Source organism: Pristiophorus japonicus, chromosome 13 (genome assembly GCF_044704955.1).
Source record: "Pristiophorus japonicus isolate sPriJap1 chromosome 13, sPriJap1.hap1, whole genome shotgun sequence".
Classification (NCBI taxonomy): domain Eukaryota; kingdom Metazoa; phylum Chordata; class Chondrichthyes; family Pristiophoridae; genus Pristiophorus; species Pristiophorus japonicus.
The window spans coordinates 187,003,428-187,023,015 of record NC_091989.1 but is presented as its reverse complement, the minus strand read 5'-3'; the positions used below and the strand labels follow the sequence as shown (position 1 = coordinate 187,023,015).

Sequence of the window (19,588 nt, the reverse complement as noted above, 5' to 3'; positions counted from 1 at the left end):
GGCATTGATTGGGAGATTAATGCGCTGACATTGATTGGGAGATTAATGCCGTGACACTGATTGGGAGATTAGTGCACTGATATTGATTGAGAGATTAATGCACTGACATTGATTGAGAGATTAATGTGCTGACATTGATTGGGAGATTAATGCACTGACATTGATTGAGAGATTAATGTGCTGACATTGATTGGGAGATTAATGCACTGACATTGATTGGGAGATTAATGCGGTGACATTGATTGGGAGATTAATGCGGTGACATTGATTGGGAGATTAATGCACTGACATTGATTGGGAGATTAATGCACTGACATTGATTGGGAGATTAATGCGGTGACATTGATTGGGAGATTAATGCGGTGACATTGATTGGGAGATTAATGCACTGACATTGATTGAGAGATTAATGCGCTGACATTGATTGGGAGATTAATGCACTGACATTGATTGGGAGATTAATGCACTGACATTGATTGGGAGATTAATGCGGTGACATTGATTGGGAGATTAGTGCACTGATATTGATTGGGAGATTAATGCACTGACATTGATTGAGAGATTAATGCGCTGACATTGATTGGGAGATTAATGCACTGACATTGATTGGGAGATTAATACACTGACATTGATTGGGAGATTAATAGAAACATAGAAACATAGAAAATATGTGCAGGAGCAGGCCATTCGACCCTTCTAGCCTGCACCGCCATTCAATGAGTTCATGGCTGAACATGCAACTTCAGTACCCCATTCCTGCTTTTTCGCCATACCCCTTGATTCCCCGAGTAGTAAGGACTTCATCTAACTCCTTTTTGAATATATGTAGTGAATTGGCCTCAACAACTTTCTGTGGTAGAGAATTCCATAGGTTCACCACTCTCTGGGTGAAGAAGTTTCTCCTCATCTCGGTCCTAAATGGCTTACCCCTTATCCTTAGACTGTGACCCCTGGTTCTGGACTTTCCCAACATTGCGAACATTCTTCCTGCATCTAACCTGTCTGAACCCATCAGAATTTTAAACGTTTCTATGAGGTCCCCTCTCATTCTTCTGAACTCCAGTGAATACAAGCCCAGTTGATCCAGTCTTTCTTGAAAGGTCAGTCCCGCCATCCCGGGAATCAGTCTGGTGAACCTTCGTTGCACTCCCTCAATAGCAAGAATGTCCTTCCTCAAGTTAGAAGACCAAAACTGTACACAATACTCCAGGTGTGGCCTCACCAAGGCCTTGTACAACTGTACCAACACCTCCCTGCCCCTGTATTCAAATACCCTCGCTATGAAGGCCAACAAGCCATTTGCTTTCTTAACCGCCTGCTGTACCTGCATGCCAATCTTCAATGACTGATGTACCATGACACCCAGGTCTCGTTGCACCTCCCCTTTTCCTAATCTGTCACCATTCAGATAATTGTCTGTCTCTCTGTTTTTACCACCAAAGTGGATAACCTCACATTTATCCACATTATACTTCATCTGCCATGCATTTGCCCACTCACCTAACCTATCCAAGTCACTCTGCAGCCTCATAGCATCCTCCTCGCAGCTCACACTGCCACCTAACTTACTGTCATCCGCAAATTTGGAGATACTACATTTAATCCCCTCGTCTAAATCATTAATGTACAGTATAAACAGCTGGGGCCCCAGCACAGAACCTTGCGGTACCCCACTAGTCACTGCCTGCCATTCTGAAAAGTACCCATTTACTCCTACTCTTTGCTTCCTGTCTGACAAACAGTTCTCAATCCATGTCAGCACACTACGCCCAATCCCATGTGCTTTAACTTTGCACATTAATCTCTTGTGTGGGACCTTGTCGAAAGCCTTCTGAAAGTCCAAATATAACACATCAACTGGTTCTCCCTTGTCCACTCTACTGGAAACATCCTCAAAAAATTCCAGAAGATTTGTCAAGCATGATTTCCCTTTCACAAATCCATGCTGACTTGGACCTATCATGTCACCTCTTTCCAAATGCGCTGCTATGACATCCTTAATAATTGATTCCATCATTTTACCCACTACTGAAGTCAGGCTGACCAGTCTATAATTCCCTGTTTTCTCTCTCTGTCCTTTTTTAAAAAGTGGGGTTACATTGGCTACCCTCCACTCGATAGGAACTGATCCAGAGTCAATGGAATGTTGGAAAATGACTATCAATGCATCCGCTATTTCCAAGGCCACCTCCTTAAGTACTCTGGGATGCAGTCCATCAGGCTCTGGGGATTTATCGGCCTTCAATCCCATCAATTTCCCCAACACAATTTCCCAACTAATAAGGATTTCCCTCAGTTCCTCCTCCTTACTAGACCCTCTGACCGGAAGGTTGATTGTGTCCTCCTTCGTGAATACCGAACCAAAGTACTTGTTCAATTGGTCTGCCATTTCTTTGTTCCCCGTTATGACTTCCCCTGATTCTGACTGCAGGGGACCTACATTTGTCTTTACTAACCTTTTTCTCTTTACATATCTATAGAAACTTTTGCAATCCGTCTTAATGTTCCCTGCAAGCTTCTTCTCGAACTCTATTTTCCCTGCCCTCATCAAACCCTTTGTCCTCCTCTGCTGAGTTCTAAATTTCTCCCAGTGTTCACACTGACATTGATTGGGAGATTAATGCACTGACATTGATTGGGAGATTAATGCACTGACATTGATTGGGGGATTAATGCACTGACATTGATTAGGAGATTAATGCGGTGACATTGATTGGGAGATTAATGCACTGACATTGATTGGGGGATTAATGCACTGACATTGATTGGGAGATTAATACGGTGACCATTGATTGGGAGATTAATGCACTGACATTGATTGGGAGATTAATCGAACATAGAAACATAGGAAATAGGTGCAGGAGTAGGCCATTCAGCCCTTCGAGCCTGCACCGCCATTCAATGAGTTCATGGCTGAACATGCAACTTCAGTACCCCATTCCTGCTTTCTCACCATACCCCTTGATTCCCCTAGTAGTAAGGACTTCATCTAACTCCTTTTTGAATATATTTAGTGAATTGGCCTCAACAACTTTCTGTGGTAGAGAATTCCACAGGTTCACCACTCTGGGTGAAGATATTTCTCCTCATCTTGGTCCTCAATGGGTTACCCCTTATCCTTAGACTATGACCCCTGGTTCTGGACTTCCCCAACATTGGGAACATTCTTCCTGCATCTAACCTGTCTAAACCCGTCCGAATTTTAACCGTTTCTATGAGTTCCCCTCTCATTCTTCTGAACTCCAGTGAATACAAGCCAAGTTAATCCAGTCTTTCTTGATATGTCAGTCCCACCATCCCAGCAATCAGTCTGGTGAACCTTCGCTGCACTCCCTCAATAGCAAGAACGTCCTTCCTCAAGTTAGGAGACCAAAACTGTACACAATACTCCAGGTGTGGCCTCACCAAGGCCCTGTATAACTGTAGTAACACCTCCCTGCCCCTGTACTCAAATCCCCTCGCTTTGAAGGCCAACATGCCATTTGCTTTCTTAACCGCCTGCTGTACCTGCATGCCAACCTTCAATGACTGATGTACCATGACACCCAGGTCTCGTTGCACCTCTCCTTTTCCTAATCTGTCACCATTCAGATAATAGTCTATCTCTCCGTTTTTACCACCAAAGTGAATAACCTCACAATTATCCAGATTATACTTCATCTGCCATGCATTTGCCCACTCACCTAACCTATCCAAGTCACTCTGCAGCCTCATAGCATCATCCTCGCAGCTCACACTGCCACCCAACTTAGTGTCATCCGCAAATTTGGAGATACTACATTTAATCCCCTCGTCTAAATCATTAATGTACAATGTAAACAGCTGGGGCCCCAGCACAGAACCTTGCGGTACCCCACTAGTCACTGCCTGCCATTCTGAAAAGTACCCATTTACTCCTACTCTTTGCTTTCTGTGTGCCAACCAGTTCTCAATCCACATCAGCACGCTCCCATGTGCTTTAACTTTGCACATTAATCTCTTGTGTGGGACCTTGTCGAAAGCCTTCTGAAAGTCCAAATACACCACATCAACTGGTTCTCCCTTGTCCATTCTACTGGAAACATCCTCAAAAATTCCAGAAGATTTGTCAAGCATGATTTCTCTTTCACAAATCCATGCTGACTTGGACCTAGCATGTCACCTCTTTCCAAATGCGCTGCTATGACATCCTTAATAATTGATTCCATCATTTTATCCACGACCGATGTCAGGTTGACCGGTCTATAATTCCCTGTTTTCTCTCTCCCTCATTTTTTAAAAAGTGGGGTTACATTGGCTACCCTCCACTCCATAGGAACTGATCCAGAGTCTATGGAATGTTGGAAAATGACTGTCAATGCATCCGCTATTGCCAAGGCCACCTCCTTAAGTACCATCTGGCTCTGGGGATTTATCGGCCTTCAATCCCATCAATTTCCCCAACACAATTTCCCGACTAATATGGATTTCCCTCAGTTCCTCCTTCTCACTAGACCCTCTGACCCCTTTTATATCCAGAAGGTTGTTTGTGTCCTCCTTAGTGAATACCGAACCAAAGTACTTGTTCAATTGGTCTGCCATTTCTTTGTTCCCCGTTATGACTTCCCCTGATTCTGACTGCAGGGGACCTACGTTTGTCTTTACTAATCTTTTTCTCTTTACATATCTATGGAAGCTTTTGCAGTCCATTTTAATGTTCCCTGCAAGCTTCCTCTCGTACTCTATTTTCCCTGCCCTAATCGAACCCTTTGTCCTCCTTTGCTGAGTTCTAAATTTCTCCCAGTCCCTGGGTTCACTGCTATTTCTGGCCAATTTGTATGCCACTTCCTTGGCTTTAATACTATCCCTGATTTCCCTTGATAGCCACGGTTGAGCCACCTTCCCTTTTTTTATTTTTACGCCAGACAGGGATGTACTATTGTAGTTCATCCATGCGGTCTCTAAATGTCTGCCATTGCCCATCCACTGTCAACCCCTTAAGTATCATTCGCCAATCTATCCTAGCCAATTCACACCTCATACCTTCAAAGTTACCCTTCTTTAAGTTCTGGACTATGGTCTCTGAATTAACCATTTCATTCTCCATCCTGATGTAGAATTCCACCATATTATGGTCACTCTTCCCCAAGGGGCCTCTCACAACGAGATTGCTAATTAATCCTCTTTCATTACACAACACCCAGTCTAAGATGGCCTCCTCCCTAGTTGGTTCCTTGACATATTGGTCTAGAAAACCATCCCAGGAAGCACTTCAGGAAGTCCTCCTCCACCATATTGCTTCCAGTTCGGTTAGCCCAATCTAAATGCATATTAAAGTCACCCATGATAACTGCTGAACCTTTATTGCATGCACCCCTAATTTCCAGTTTGATGCCCTCCCCAACATCACTACTACTGTTTGGAAGTCTGTACACAACTCCCACTTGCGTTTTTTGCCCCTTGGTATTCCGTAGCTCCACCCATACCGATTCCACATCATCCACGCTAATATCTTTCGTTACAATTGCATTAATTTCCTCTATAACCAGCAATACCACCCCACCTCCTTTTCCTTTCTGTCTATCTTTCCTAAATGTTGAATACCCCTGGATGTTGAGTTCCCAGCCTTGGTCACCCTGGAGCCATGTCTCCGTGATGCCAACCACATCGTATCTGTTAACTGCTATCTGCACAGTTAATTCGTCCACCTTATTCCGAATACTCCTCGCATTGAGGCACAGAGCCTTCAGGCTTGCCTTTTTAACACACTTATACCCTTTAGAATGTTGCTGCAAAGTGGCCCTTTTTGTTTTTTGCCTTGGGTTTCTCTGCCCTCCACTTTTACTCATTTCCTTTCTGTCTTTTGCTTCTGTCTCCATTTTGTTTCCCGCTGTCTCCCTGCATTGGTTCCCATCCCCCTGTCATATTAGTTTAACTCCTCCCCAACAGCTCTAGCAAACACTCCCCCGAGGACATTGGTTCCTGTGACATGGCTGATCATGCAACTTCAGTACCCCATTCCTGCTTTTGCTCAATACCCCTTGAGCCCTTTAGCCGTAAGGGCCACATCTAACTCCCTTTTGAATATATCGAACGAACTGGCCTCAACAACTTTCTGTGGTAGTGAATTCCACAGGTTCACAATTCTCTGAGTGATGAAGTTTTCCTCATCTCAGTCCTAAATAGCTTACCCCTTTTCCTTCGGGAGAAGCTGTCGGATTGTGGTAAAAACCCACCGGGTTCATAAGAACACAAGAATTAGGAGCAGGAGTCCGCCATTCGGCCCCTCGAGCCTGCCCCGCCATTTAATAAGATCATGGCTGATCTTCGACCTCAACTCCACTTTCCTGCACTATCCCCATATCCCTCGATTCCCTTAATATCCAAAAATCTATCGATCTCCGTCTTAAATATACTGAAAGGCTGAGCCTCCAGCCCTCGGGGGCAGAGAATTGCAGAGATTCACCCCCCTCTGAGTGAAGAAGTTTCTGCTTATCTCAGGTTTAAATGGCCGACCCCTTATTCTGAGACTGTGACCCCGATTCATTAACGTTCTTCAGGGAAGTGAACCTGCCGCCCCCTCCCCGGTCTGGGCCTACATGTGACTCCAGTCACACACACCCCCAGGGCAACTAGGGATGGGCAATAAATGCCAGCCACACTGGCCTGAAAAATTAAAAAGAAAATCTAAGCCCTTGATGATACAGCGATTGCAGTAAAAGGCAATTAATGGCGGTGATTAATGAACTCTCAGGAATAGGGCAAGGATCGGACTGGGCAGAGATTGATGTAAACGGACACGTTATCACAGGTGATTCCATTCCCCAGAATTTGACGGGGGGAAAGAAATTGCTAAAAACTAAGGAACAAGTGTGTGTGTGTGTGGAGGTTGTGCAGGATAGAGAGGGTGAGAGTAACAGAGAGAGAGAAAGGAGAGAGAGCAAGAATGAAAGAAAGACGCATTTATATAGTGCCTTTCACAACCACCGGACATCCCAAAGCACTTTACAGCCAATGAAGTACTTTTGGAGTGTGGTCACTGTTGTAATGTGGGAAATGCGACAGCCAACTTGTGCACAGCAAGCTCCCACACACAGCAATGTGATAATGACCCGACAATCTGTGACCACACTCCAAAAGTACTTCATTGGCTGCGTAGTCCTCTGGGACACCCTGCGACTGTGAAGCCCCCCGGGGACACCCCCTCTGGGACCGTGAAGCCCTCAAGGGGACACCCCTTGGGGACACCCTGCGAATCTGAAGCCCCCCGGGGACACCCCCCGGGGACACCCTGCGACCGGGGACACCCTGCGACTGGGGACACCTCCCTGGGGACACCTCCCTGGGACACCCCCCCGGGGACACCCCCCTGGGGACACCCCCTGGGACACCCCCCGGGACACCCCCCCGGGACACCCCCCGGGGACACCCTGCGATCGAGGACACCCTGCGACCGGGGACACCCCCCCGGGGACACCCCCTCTGGGACACCCCCTCTGAGACCGTGAAGCCCCCCTGGGGACACCCCCCCGGGGACACCTCCCCGGGACACCCTGCGACTGTGAAGCCCCCCGGGGACACCCCCCCGGGGACACCCCCCGGGGACACCCTGCGACTGTGAAGCCACCCGGGGACACCCCCCTGGGGACACCCCCTGGGGACTCCCTGCGACTGTGAAGCCCCCGGGTACACCCCCCGGGGTCACCCTGCGACTGTGAAGGGCGCTGTACAAAGGCGAGTCTTTTTTAAAAACAGGAAAACAAAATAAAAACCTGGAGATCTGAATTTGAAAACAAAGTTGTGATGAAAGGTCACGGACCGGAAACGTTTCTCTGACCCCAGCCGCGGCCGGAGCTGCTGAACATTTCCAGAGCGGGCGGCACGGCGATATCAGTCGGTCATCTTCCACCCTGGGACCGGGGGGTCAGAGCGGGTCAGAGCCGGGTCAGAGCGGGTCGGTGGGGGTCAGAGCGGGTCAGAGCGGGTCAGAGCCGGGTCAGAGCGGGTCGGTGGGGGTCAGAGCGGGTCAGAGCGGGTCGGTGGGGGTCAGAGCGGGGTCGGTGGGGGTCAGAGCGGGGTCGGTGGGGGTCAGAGCGGGGTCGGTGGGGGTCAGAGCGGGGTCGGTGGAGGTCAGAGTGGGGTCGGTGGGGGTCAGAGCGGGGTCGGTGGAGGTCAGATTGGGGTCGGTGGGGGTCAGAGCGGGGTCGGTGGAGGTCAGAGCGGTGTCGGTGGGGGTCAGAGCGGGGTGGGTGGGGGTCAGTGTGGGTCAGAACGGGGTCGGTGCGGGTCAGAGCGGGTCGGTGGGGGTCAGAGCGGGATCGGTGGGGGTCCTTCTCATCTCAGTTTTAAATGGGCAACTCCTTACTCTGAAACTATTCCCCTAGTTGTAGATTCCCCCACGAGGGGAAATATCCTCTCCGTGTCTACCTTGTCGAGCCCCTTCAGAATCTTATATGTCTCAATAAGGTCACCTCTCTGTCTTCTAAACTCCAACTTACTCAGCCTTTCCTCATAAGTCAACCCCTTCATCTCAGGAATCAACCTGGTGAACTTCTCTGAACTGCCTCCAATGCCAGTATAATGTTGTCTTTGGGGACAGATGGACAATAGCCGCCCATTGGCAGTGGCTCAGTGGGCAGCACTCTCGCCTCGGACTCACGTGGGCATGGGTTCAAGTCCCGCTCCGGAGACTTGAGCACATAAATCTAGGCCGACACTCCCAGTGCAGTGCTGAGGGAGTGCTGCACTGTCGGAGGGGCAGTGCTGAGGGAGTGCTGCACTGTCGGAGGGGCAGTACTGAGGGAGTGCCGCACTGTCGGAGGAGCAGTACTGAGGGAGTGCCGCACTGTTGAAGGGGCAGTACTGAGGGAGCACCGCACTGTCGGAGGGGCTGTACTGAGAGAGCGCCGCACTGTCGGAGGGGCAGTGCTGAGGGAGCGCCGCACTGTCGGAGGAGCAGTACTGAGGGAGTGCCGCACTGTTGAAGGGGCAGTACTGAGGGAGCGTCGCACTGTCGGAGGGGCAGTACTGAGGGAGTGCTGCACTGTCGGAGGGGCAGTACTGAGGGAGCGCCGCACTGTCGGAGGGGCAGTACTGAGGGAGTGCTGCACTGTCGGAGGGGCAGTACTGAGGGAGCGCCACACTGTCGGAGGGGCAGTACTGAGGGAGTGCTGCACTGTCGGAGGGGCAGTACTGAGGGAGCGCCGCACTGTTGGAGGTGCCGTCTTTCAGGTGAATGGTTAAGCTGATTTCCTGAGGTCCTGGGCCAATACTTATCCCTGAAGATCACAAAAACAGATGATCTGGTCATTACCAGCTTGTTTTGTGTGGGAGCTTGCTGTGCACAAACTCGCTCTCATTATGTTACACTTCAAAAGTACTTCAGCGGCTGTAAAGCGCTCAGGGACATCCTGAGATCATCAAAGGCACTATATAAATGCAAGTTCTTCCTTTCACAACCACTTCTAATGCATGACGATCAAGCTTGGTTAAAAAAAAGAAATACTTGCATTTATAAAGCACCTTTCACAACCACCAGATGTCTCAAAGTGCTTTACAGCCAATTAAGTACTTTATGAAGTGTAGTCACTGTTGTAATTAAGGAATCAATATTGGCCCAGGACACCAGGGATAGCCCCACCTGCTCTTATTCAAAATAGAGCCATTGGATCTTTTACATCCACCTGAGAGAGCAGGCGGGGCCTCAGTTTAACATCTCATTGCTCAGTGCTCCCTCAGTACTGCCCCTCCGACAGTGCAGCACTCCGACAGTGCAGCGCTCCGACAGTACTGCCCCTCCAACAGTGCAGCACTCCCTCAGTGCTGCCCCTCCAACAGTGCAGCACTGGAGTGTCAGGCTGGATTTAAATGTTCAAGTCCCTGGAGTGGGATTTGAACCCACAACCTCCTGACTCCGAGGCGAGTGTGCTGCCCACTGAGCCACAGCTGACACTGGAACCTGTGAAATCTAACCCAGTTAGGGGATAAATGATGACATGGAATTGGCACAGCACTAAGATCGAGTGCTTCACTGGAACAGTACAGCTCGAGAACACATGGGAAATATAAAGTGATTTTGTTCAGAATCTAACCGGACTGGTCACTGACTTCACATTGAAGCAAAAACGTATTCAGTCCCTGAGCCTCACAGAATATTGAAGAATGGCAAATCATGTGTTTCTGTCATGGGACAATAACTGCTCTGCCGTCTCCCACAATGAGGGCCCCAGAGCGTTCCCACCTTCTTGTTGATTTGTTTTGCACTTTTTAAATGAAACTAAACTGCTGCAGTTTGCTTTCATACCTAAAGAACAGGTATTCCAAAGTACCTGCCCTGGGAGTGTTTGGTGGGACAGTGTAGAGGGAGCTTTACTCTGTATCTAACCCCCTGTACCTGCCCTGGGAGTGTGTGATATGACAGTGTAGAGGGAACTTTACTCTGTATCTAACCCCGTGCTGTACCTGCCCTGGGAGTGTTTGATGGGCCGTGTAGAGGGAGCTTTACTCTGTATCTAACCCCATGCTGTACCTGCCCTGGGAGTGTGTGATGGGACAGTGTAGAGGGAGCTTTACTCTGTATCTAACCCCGTGCTGTACCTGCCCTGGGAGTGTGTGATGGGACAGTGTAGAGGGAGCTTTACTCTGTATCTAACCCCGTGCTGTACCTGCCCTGGGTGTGTTTGGTGGGACAGTGTAGAGGGAGCTTTACTCTGTATCTAACCCCCTGTACCTGCCCTGGGAGTGTTTGATGGGACAGTGTAGAGGGAGTTTTACTCTGTATCTAACCCCGTGCTGTACCTGCCCTGGGTGTGTTTGGTGGGACAGTGTAGAGGGAGCTTTACTCTGTATCTAACCCCGTGCTGTACCTGCCCTGGGTGTGTTTGGTGGGCCATGTAGAGGGAGCCTTACTTTACACTGATGTCAATGGAATGCTAACTCAGACGGAGTGTGATACCAGCTGCTGATTTGCCATTAACCGATTTACTATACCACCCAAAGGCAATTACAGCTTTGTGGAATGAGACAGAGGAGGAGACCGGTCAGCCAGCCACGCCTGGTCGAGCTCACGAATTAATCCCAGTCCCCTGCTTGTTCCCCATAACCTTGTAAAAGGTTTTCACATGAAGTATTTATCCAATTCTCATTTAAAAGATACTGTGGAACCTGCTCCCACCGCCCTTTCACACATTGCGTTCCAGATCATAACAACTCGCTGTGTAAAACCTTTCCTTATTTACCCCAATATTGTCTCCAAAAGTCTCCCCACTGAAGTCAGGCTGACTGGCCTGTTGCTCCCTTATACACTTCACCTGCTTTCTCAATTCATAGAAACATAGAAAATAGGTGCAGGAGTAGGCCATTCGGCCCTTCGAGCCTGCACCACCATTCAATAAGATCATGGCTGATCATTCCCTCAGTACCCCATTCCTGCTTTCTCTCCATACCCCTTGATCCCTTTAGCCGTAAGGGCCACATCTAACTCCCTTTTGAATTTTAAAAACTGCTTCTTCCCTAAGGAAAACAAACTGAAGTGTCCTTAATCCCAACAATAAATCCCGAGATATTTTTAATATCCGTGCAATGCTGACTGAGGCTGTTCATTATACCGGATGGGCCTCATACACTACATTACCATATGAGGTTGATGGGTGTTTTTGTGACTGGAAGGATGTTTCCAGTGGGGTTCCGCAGGGCTCAGTACTGGGTCCCTTGCTTTTTCTGGTATATATCAATGATCTAGGCTTAAATGTTGGGGGTATGATTAAGAAGTTTGATACTAAAATTGGCCGTGTGGTTGATAAAGAAGAAGAAAGCTGCGGACTGCAGGAAGATATCAATGTACTGGTCAGGTGGGCAGAACTGTGGCAAATGAAATACAAACCAAAGCTCTTACCGATATATAAAACGGAAAAGAGTAACTAAAGTAAATGTTAGTCCTTTAGAAGATGAGAAGGGGGATTTAATAATGGGAAATATGGAAATGGCTGAGATCTTAAACAATTATTTTGCTTCGGTCTTCACAGTGGAAGCCACAAAAACCATGCCAAAAATTGCTGGTCACGGGAATGTGGGAAGGGAGGACCTTGAGACAATCTCTATCACTAGTGGAGTAGTGCTGGACAGGCTAATGGATCTCAAGGTAGACAAGTCCCCTGGTCCTGATGAAATGCATCCCAGGGTATTAAAAGAGATGGCGGAAGTTATAGCAGATGCATTCGTTATAATCTACCAAAATTCTCTGGACTCTGGGGAGGTACCAGCGGATTGGAAAGCAGCTAATATAACGCCTCTGTTTAAAAAAGGGGGCAGACAAAAGGCAGGTAACTATAGACCGGTTAGTTTAACATCTGTAGTGGGGAAAATGCTTGAAACTATCATTAAGGAAGAAATAGCGGGACATCTAGATAGGAATAGTGCAATCAAAGCAGACGCAACATGGATTCATGAAGGGGAAATCACGTTTAACTAATTTACTGGAATTCTTTGAGGATATAATGAGCATGATAGATAGAGGTGTACCGATGGATGTGGTGTATTTAGCTTTCCAAAAGGCATTCGATAAGGTGCCACACAAAAGGTTACTGCAGAAGATAAAGGTACGTGGAGTCAGAGGAAATGTATTAGCATGGATCGAGAATTGGCTGGCGAACAGAAAGCAGAGAGTCGGGATAAATGGGTCCTTTTCGGGTTGGAAATCGGTGGTTAGTGGTGTGCCACAGGGATCGGTGCTGGGACCACAACTGTTTACAATATACATAGATGACCTGGAAGATGGGACAGAGTGTAGTGTAACAAAATTTGCAGATGATACAAAGATTAGTGGGAAAGCGGGTTGTGTAGCGGACACAGAGAGGCTGCAAAGAGATTTAGATAGGTTAAGCAAATGGGCTAAGGTTTGGCAGATGGAATACAATGTCGGAAAATGTGAGGTCATCCACCAAGGAAAAAAAAACAGTAAAAGGGAATATTATTTGAATGGGGAGAAATTACAACATGCTGCGGTGCAGAGGGACCTGGGGGTCCTTGTGCATGAATCCAAAAAAGTTAGTTTGCAGGTGCAGCAGGTAATCAGGAAAGCGAATGGAATGTTGGCCTTCATTGCGAGAGGGATGGAGTACAAAAGCAGGGAGGTCCTGCTGCAACTGTATAGGGTATTGGTGAGGCCGCACCTGGAGTACTGCGTTCAGTTTTGGTCACCTTACTTAAGGAAGGATATACTAGCTTTAGAGGGGGTACAGAGATGATTCACTAGGCTGATTCCGGAGATGAGGGGGTTACCTTATGATGATAGATTGAGTAGACTGGGTCTTTACTCGTTGGAGTTCAGAAGGATGAGGGGTGATCTTATAGAAACATTTAAAATCATGAAAGGGATAGACAAGATAGAGGCAGAGAGGTTGTTTCCACTGGTCAGGGAGACTAGAACTAGGGGGCACAGCCTCAAAATACGGGGGAGCCGATTTAAAACCGAGTTGAGAAGGAATTTCTTCTCCCAGAGGGTTGTGAATCTGTGTAATTCTCTGCCCAAGGAAGCAGTTGAGGCTAACTCATTGAATGTATTCAAATCACAGATAGATAGATTTTTAACCAATAAGGGAATTAAGGGTTATGGGGAGCGGGCGGGTAAGTGGAGCTGAGTCCACGGCCAGATCAGCCATGGTCTTTTTGAATGGCGGAGCAGGCTCGAGGGGCTAGATGGCCTACTCCTGTTCCTAATTCTTATGTTCTTATGAAATGTGAGGTAATGCATTTGGGGAGGTCTAACAAGGAAAGGGAATACACAATAAATGGTAGGACACTGAAAAGTGTAGAGAAACAAAGGGACCTGGGAGTGCAGGTGGATAAGGTGGTTAAGAAGGCATACGGAGTGCTTGCCTTTATTGGCCGAGGCATAGAATATAAGAGCAAGGGGTTATGCTTGAACTGTATAAAACACTAGTTAGGCCACAGCTGGAGTACTGCCTGCAGTTCTGGTCACCACATTACAGGAAAGATGTGAATGCACTGGAGAGGGTACAGAGGAGATTTACACAGATACATAGATACATAGAAAATAGGTGCAGTTGTAGGCCATTCGGCTCTTCGAGCCTGCACCACCATTCAATATATGAGGATGTTGCCTGGGTTGGAGAATTTTGTCTATGAGGAAAGATTGGATAGGCTGGGGTTGTTTTCTTTGGAACAGAGGTGGCTGAGGGGAGACCTGATTGAGGTGTATAAAATTATGAGGGGCCTGGATAGAGTGGATAGTAAGGACCTATTCCCTTAGCAGAGGGGTCAACAACCAGGGAGCACACCCGATTTACTATACTACCCAAAGGCAATTGCAGCTTTGTGGAATGATAAACAAGAGGAGGCCGTCATCCAGGTAGGAGGTCTAGAGGGATGGTGGGGTTCTGGAACTCACTGCCTGAAAGGGTAGTAGAGGCAGAAACCCTCACCACATTTAAAAAGTACTTGGATGTGCCGTAACCTACAGGGCTACGGATCAAGAGCTGGAAAGTGGGATTCGGCTGGGTAGCCTCTTGGTCGGCCAGCACGGACACGTTGGGCTGAATGGCCTCCTTGCATGCTGTAAATTTCTATGATTCTATGATATGATTACAGTACATTAGCGACCTCCTACTCTACCTCTCCGTTAACCGAGCCCAGAACACAAGCTCGGGCTCAACTGATGAGTTCAACATCTTTGCAGAACTGTTCATTCAATCTTCACCCCGATTGATAGGTTGGAGGACTGTTCTATTAACTTGTAGGAAACAGAGGGGAGAGAGACAGAGACAAAGGAGGATAGGGGAACAGCAAGAGAGGGCAAGAAATAAAGAGGGGAGAAAGAAAGAACAAAAACAAAGAAAAGAATCAAAGGAGGAAAGGTGAGGATGAAAGGAGGCAATAAACAAGGTGAAGGAGAAGGGTGTAGAAAGGAAGGGGTAGCCAATCCCCAGTCAGCAAATTCAGACAATAAACACCAAAAAAAAACATCGAAAGCATCCGGGCACAAGATACGTTTGGCTGTCCAGTTTTCAAAGCCTTTCTGGCAAAGAAGGGTGTGTGTTGGAAGTGCACAGGCCGAGGGGTTTTCAAAGCAGTTAGTTTAACTGGACCAAGTGTTTGTGCTCAGTGAGGTGTGTTGTTCCACACCACACAGTGCATGTTAGAATCCAGTCCAGATAGATACACCAGGTGTAATAACAGTACCACACTGCGCAGTGCATGTTAGAATCCAGTCCAGATAGATACACCAGGTGTAATAACAGTACCACACTGCACAGTGCATGTTAGAATCCAGTCCAGATAGATACACCAGGTGTAATAACAGTTCCACACAGTGTGTGTTAGAATCCAGTCCAGATAGATACACCAGGTGTAATAACAGTTCCACACAGTGTGTGTTAGAATCCGGTCCAGATAGATACACCAGGTGTAATAACAGTTCCACACTGTACAGTGCATGTTAGAATCCAGTCCAGATAGATACACCAGGTGTAATGAAAGTCTACTTTGTGCTCTGCCCCGACAGGGTTAGGGAGGGCCATTGAAGCTCCCTTTACCGCGAATGGGCCATAAAGCTGCATCTCAAACAGATCATCGGATTACACCGGATATACGGCACAGAAACAGGCCATTCGGCCCAACCAGGCCATGCTGCTGTTTATGCCCCACTCGAGCCTCCCCCAGTCTTTCCTCATCTAACTCTATCAGCATAACCCTCTATTCCCTTCTCCCCCATATGCTTGTCCAGCCTCCCCTTAAATACATCGATACTATTCACTTCAATCACTCCCTGTGGCAGCGAGTTCCACATTCTCACCACTCTCTGGGTAAAGAAGTTTTTCCTGAATTCCTTATTGGATGTCTTGGTGACTATCTTATATTGATGACCTCTGGTTATGCTCTTCCCCACAAGTGGAAACACCTTCTCTGTATCCACCCTATCAAAACATTTCATAATTGTAAAGACCTCTATTAGGTCACCCCTCAGCCTTCTTTTTCCAAGAGAAAAGAGACCCAGCCTGTTCATCCTTTCCCGATATGTATACCCTCACATTTCTGGTATCATCCCTGTAAATCTGTCTCCTTTCTCTAATATAGCGACCAGAACATTACGCAGGACTCCAAGTGTGGTCTAACCAAAGCTCGATACAGGTTTAGCATAACTTCCCTATTCTTCAATTCGATACCTCTAGAAATAAACCCGAGTGCTTGCCTGGCTAACCAACATCACAATTTTTAATGATTTGTTCCAAGATCCCTTTGTTCCTCTACCCCACCTAGACTCACACCCTCCGAGTAATAAGTGACCTCCCTATCCCTTAATCAACATAACAAAAACAGATTATCTGGACATTATCATGTTGCTGTGTGTGGGAGCTTGCTGTGCACAAATTGGCTGCCATGTTTCCCACATTACAACAGTGACTACACTTCAAAAGTACTTCATTGGCTGTAAAACGCTTTGAGAAGTCTGGTGGCCGTGAAAGGCGCTATATAAATTCAAGTCTTTCTTTCTCCCTAACAAAATGTAATACGTGCTCGGTGAACTTAATTTGCCAGTTTGCCCATTCTGCAAGTTTATTAATGTCCTCCTGTAAGTTGTTGCAGGCCTCCTCAGTATTGACGGTCGCCAAGTTTGGTGTCAGCCGCCAATTTAGAAATTGTGCTTTTGATTCCAAAGTCTAAACCGTTAATATAAATTATATAAGACCATCTCATTTCCCACACGCCTTGCCTTAATTTGGGATACTGCCTCCATTAAAAGGAGTGGGTCAGAACCGCCCGAGTGATAAACCTTGTTCCACTCACACTGCAAGAGGAGATCTTACTCCACCCATTACACTGGCACTCTGCCATATTTAGTCATCAATGAGTTAATACATGTGTGTGAAATTCCCTCCTCCAATGTTTTAACCCAATAATTGTGAACATCATTCAAACTGAACAGAAAAATCTGATACCAATAGACTGCCAATTAACAGATCCATTGCTGTTATTGCTAAGGAACGATTTTGACTGCACAGAAGTCCTTCCAGTTCCCAACCCTTGAATTGGTTCAGTTCAAGCTGAGGTTTCAGAGACGAGAGGTGAATTAAACACTAAATTGGGAGCATGCACAGCGCAGATAGTTAAACGGCTACTGTCCAGGCACAATAAGAACATAAGAACATAAGAAATAGGAGCAGGAGTCAGCCATACGGCCCCTCGAGCCTGCTCCGCCATTCAATAAGTTCAATGGACTCAGCTCCATTTCCCTGCCCGCTTCCAATAACCCTTTATTCTCTTATTGCTTAAAAATCTATCTTCCTCCTCCTTAAATATATTCAGTTACCCAGCCTCCACAGCTTTCTGGGGCAGAGAATTCCAGATTCATGACCCTCAGAGAAGAAATTCCTCCTCATCTGTTTTAAATGGGCGGCCCCTTATTCTAGATTCCCCCACACGGGGAAACATCCTCTCTGCATCCACCTTGTCGAGCCTCCTCAGAACCTTATATGTTTCAATAAGATCACCTCTCATTCTTCTGAACTCCAATATATAGGTCCAATCTGCTCAACCTTTCTTCATTAGACAACCCCTTCATCTCAGGAATTAACCGAGTGAACCTTCTCTGAACTGCTCCACAATACAGTATCAACAGGACACAACCTTATTACACATGCAGCCGTTTGCTATCGGTCCGGCAGCTCGCTGGTTAATGCTGAACGCTTGTTGGTGTGAGACATGTTTGATAAACACAAGTCCCTGTTTCTCATTCTGTGCAAACTATTTGCCCTCCATCAGCACTGAAATATCCAGTGGAACCTGGAACTTATTCTGTTTTACATCCAAAAGCTGTTCCTTCAACGATTTTAACTGTAACCTTAAACAACAGTCTGTGACTCCAACTGTTAAATCCCGACACAATTGGATACTGTGTTTTAACTCGAATTATAACAAACCCCTAAAGCGCCTGCAATGTCCTACCGTCCAAATGATCAAATCTCCACCCACAGAGCAAGTGTCCCAAAACTAGAATGTGGATCCCGCAGCTCAGACTGAACACATCCTGTAAACCCAAGTAAGCTCCTCATTTATTAGATTCCGGGAATCAATTCTGTGGGCTTAAATCTTAACCCTTAACACTCCATCCAGTTAGCAGATGTTAGCCACAATTACTGGGTGTATTCTTAACTCGAAAGAATGGAGTCAGTCTCGGATAGAGTCGCGAAATTATTCTGAATATCTCACCGATTTCACACATTCGTGCATTACCGAATTCGCTAAATAACGCAAATTAAGAAAATCAATATCAGATTAGGAAGGAATGAGAAGTTTGTCTTACCCGAAGTCACTGTCAGCGAGGTTCCTGTGCCCCAGTAGTCAAGATAGTCACAGTGCTCCGTCTCCTGGTCCCAGCAATGTAGGAACTTCACCCGCACAAATATCTCACAATCTCAGGGTGTGGTGAAAATAAAAAGCTGCTTTTATCCTGGGAGCAGCAGCCGCCTGTATTTGGATCTGACAGTCCATCCTAAACCTGCTCCGGGTATTCATCACTCAGCTAGTTTTGCACTTTCCCTGTCAGTGGCTCGCAGCTCCTGCACATCGCCGAGAAACACACTCGCTCCTTAGCACCTTTTATTCCCCACAAATCCACATTTCCCTCCCACAGTCCGAGTGGGCGATGATCCATGTGAGTGTGAGAGGCAACAATGCGGAATCTGTGGGCACGGGCTGTGAATCAGCCGCTTATTTGTGGCGGGGAGTTTTTGTCAAGCTCTGTGCTGCTGTGGGCCGTATACCCAGCACAGTGCTTCACCTCAGCTCAAACACCGCCGCCAGAAGATCCAGCCCCAAACACAATGTCCCACCAACCTGCCGCTGGCTTTATGGTCCCTCAGTCTGTCTCCGTGTTCCACACACAGCAGCTGTCAAACCTGGGCTTCCAGGACTTTGTAAAATGGAGCTATAATCCACAGGGAGCTTTCCGTGTTCTTGGTCCCACATCTGTTACTCGCTGCTTTCCCCTTCCTTTCAAGTCATATCTTTAAAGAAAATTGCTTGCACAGCCAGACTGTTTAATCGGGATCTGCTTTCTATCCAGGGGTGATGAAGCAAAGGCTGGTGAGATGGCCCGAAGAGTCCAATTTAAGCAGCTTTGGTGTGGCAGGTTTTTGAATGGAGGGAGCCCCCACCTCTCACACTGTGCCACCCAGTATAGGCACAGTGATACACAGCCGTACAATAACCTCTGCCTCTGTCACTGACACTGGCCCCAGTCACTTCACATTGAAACTGCACTGGCTCGGCTACAAGTGAGTGATCCTGCTCTCTGATTTACGCTGGCGATGGTGGTTCTGTCACTGGCCCAGTGATCTGAAGACCTGGATTCAATAATCCCAGGAACTCCCGAGTTCAAATCCCTCTATGGGAGTTTGGCAATTTCATTTTAAAAATCTGAGGCTAAAAAATTCTGGGCTCAGTAAAAGTGACCATGCAGCTGGCGGATGGTCGTAAACACCCAACTGGTCACTGAGGTCCTTCTGGAACACAGCCGAGCCTATAGGTGACTCCAGTCCCACCCCCAATTGCTTGCCCCTTACCTGCTCTCTGAAGTGGTCCCAGTGAGACACTCAGTTACCACCACCATCAT

General features: G+C 47.3%; 1 gene segment (V, D, J or C); it reads right to left on the bottom strand.

Annotated features, from left to right (window-relative positions):
- The window catches only part of LOC139278226 (Ig heavy chain C region, secreted form-like), a 76,464-nt gene that overhangs the window by 27,049 nt on the left and 29,827 nt on the right, over positions 1–19,588 (bottom strand). The window contains 1 exon segment of the C gene segment in view: positions 18,278–18,323. Coding sequence covers positions 18,278–18,323 — 46 coding nt within the window.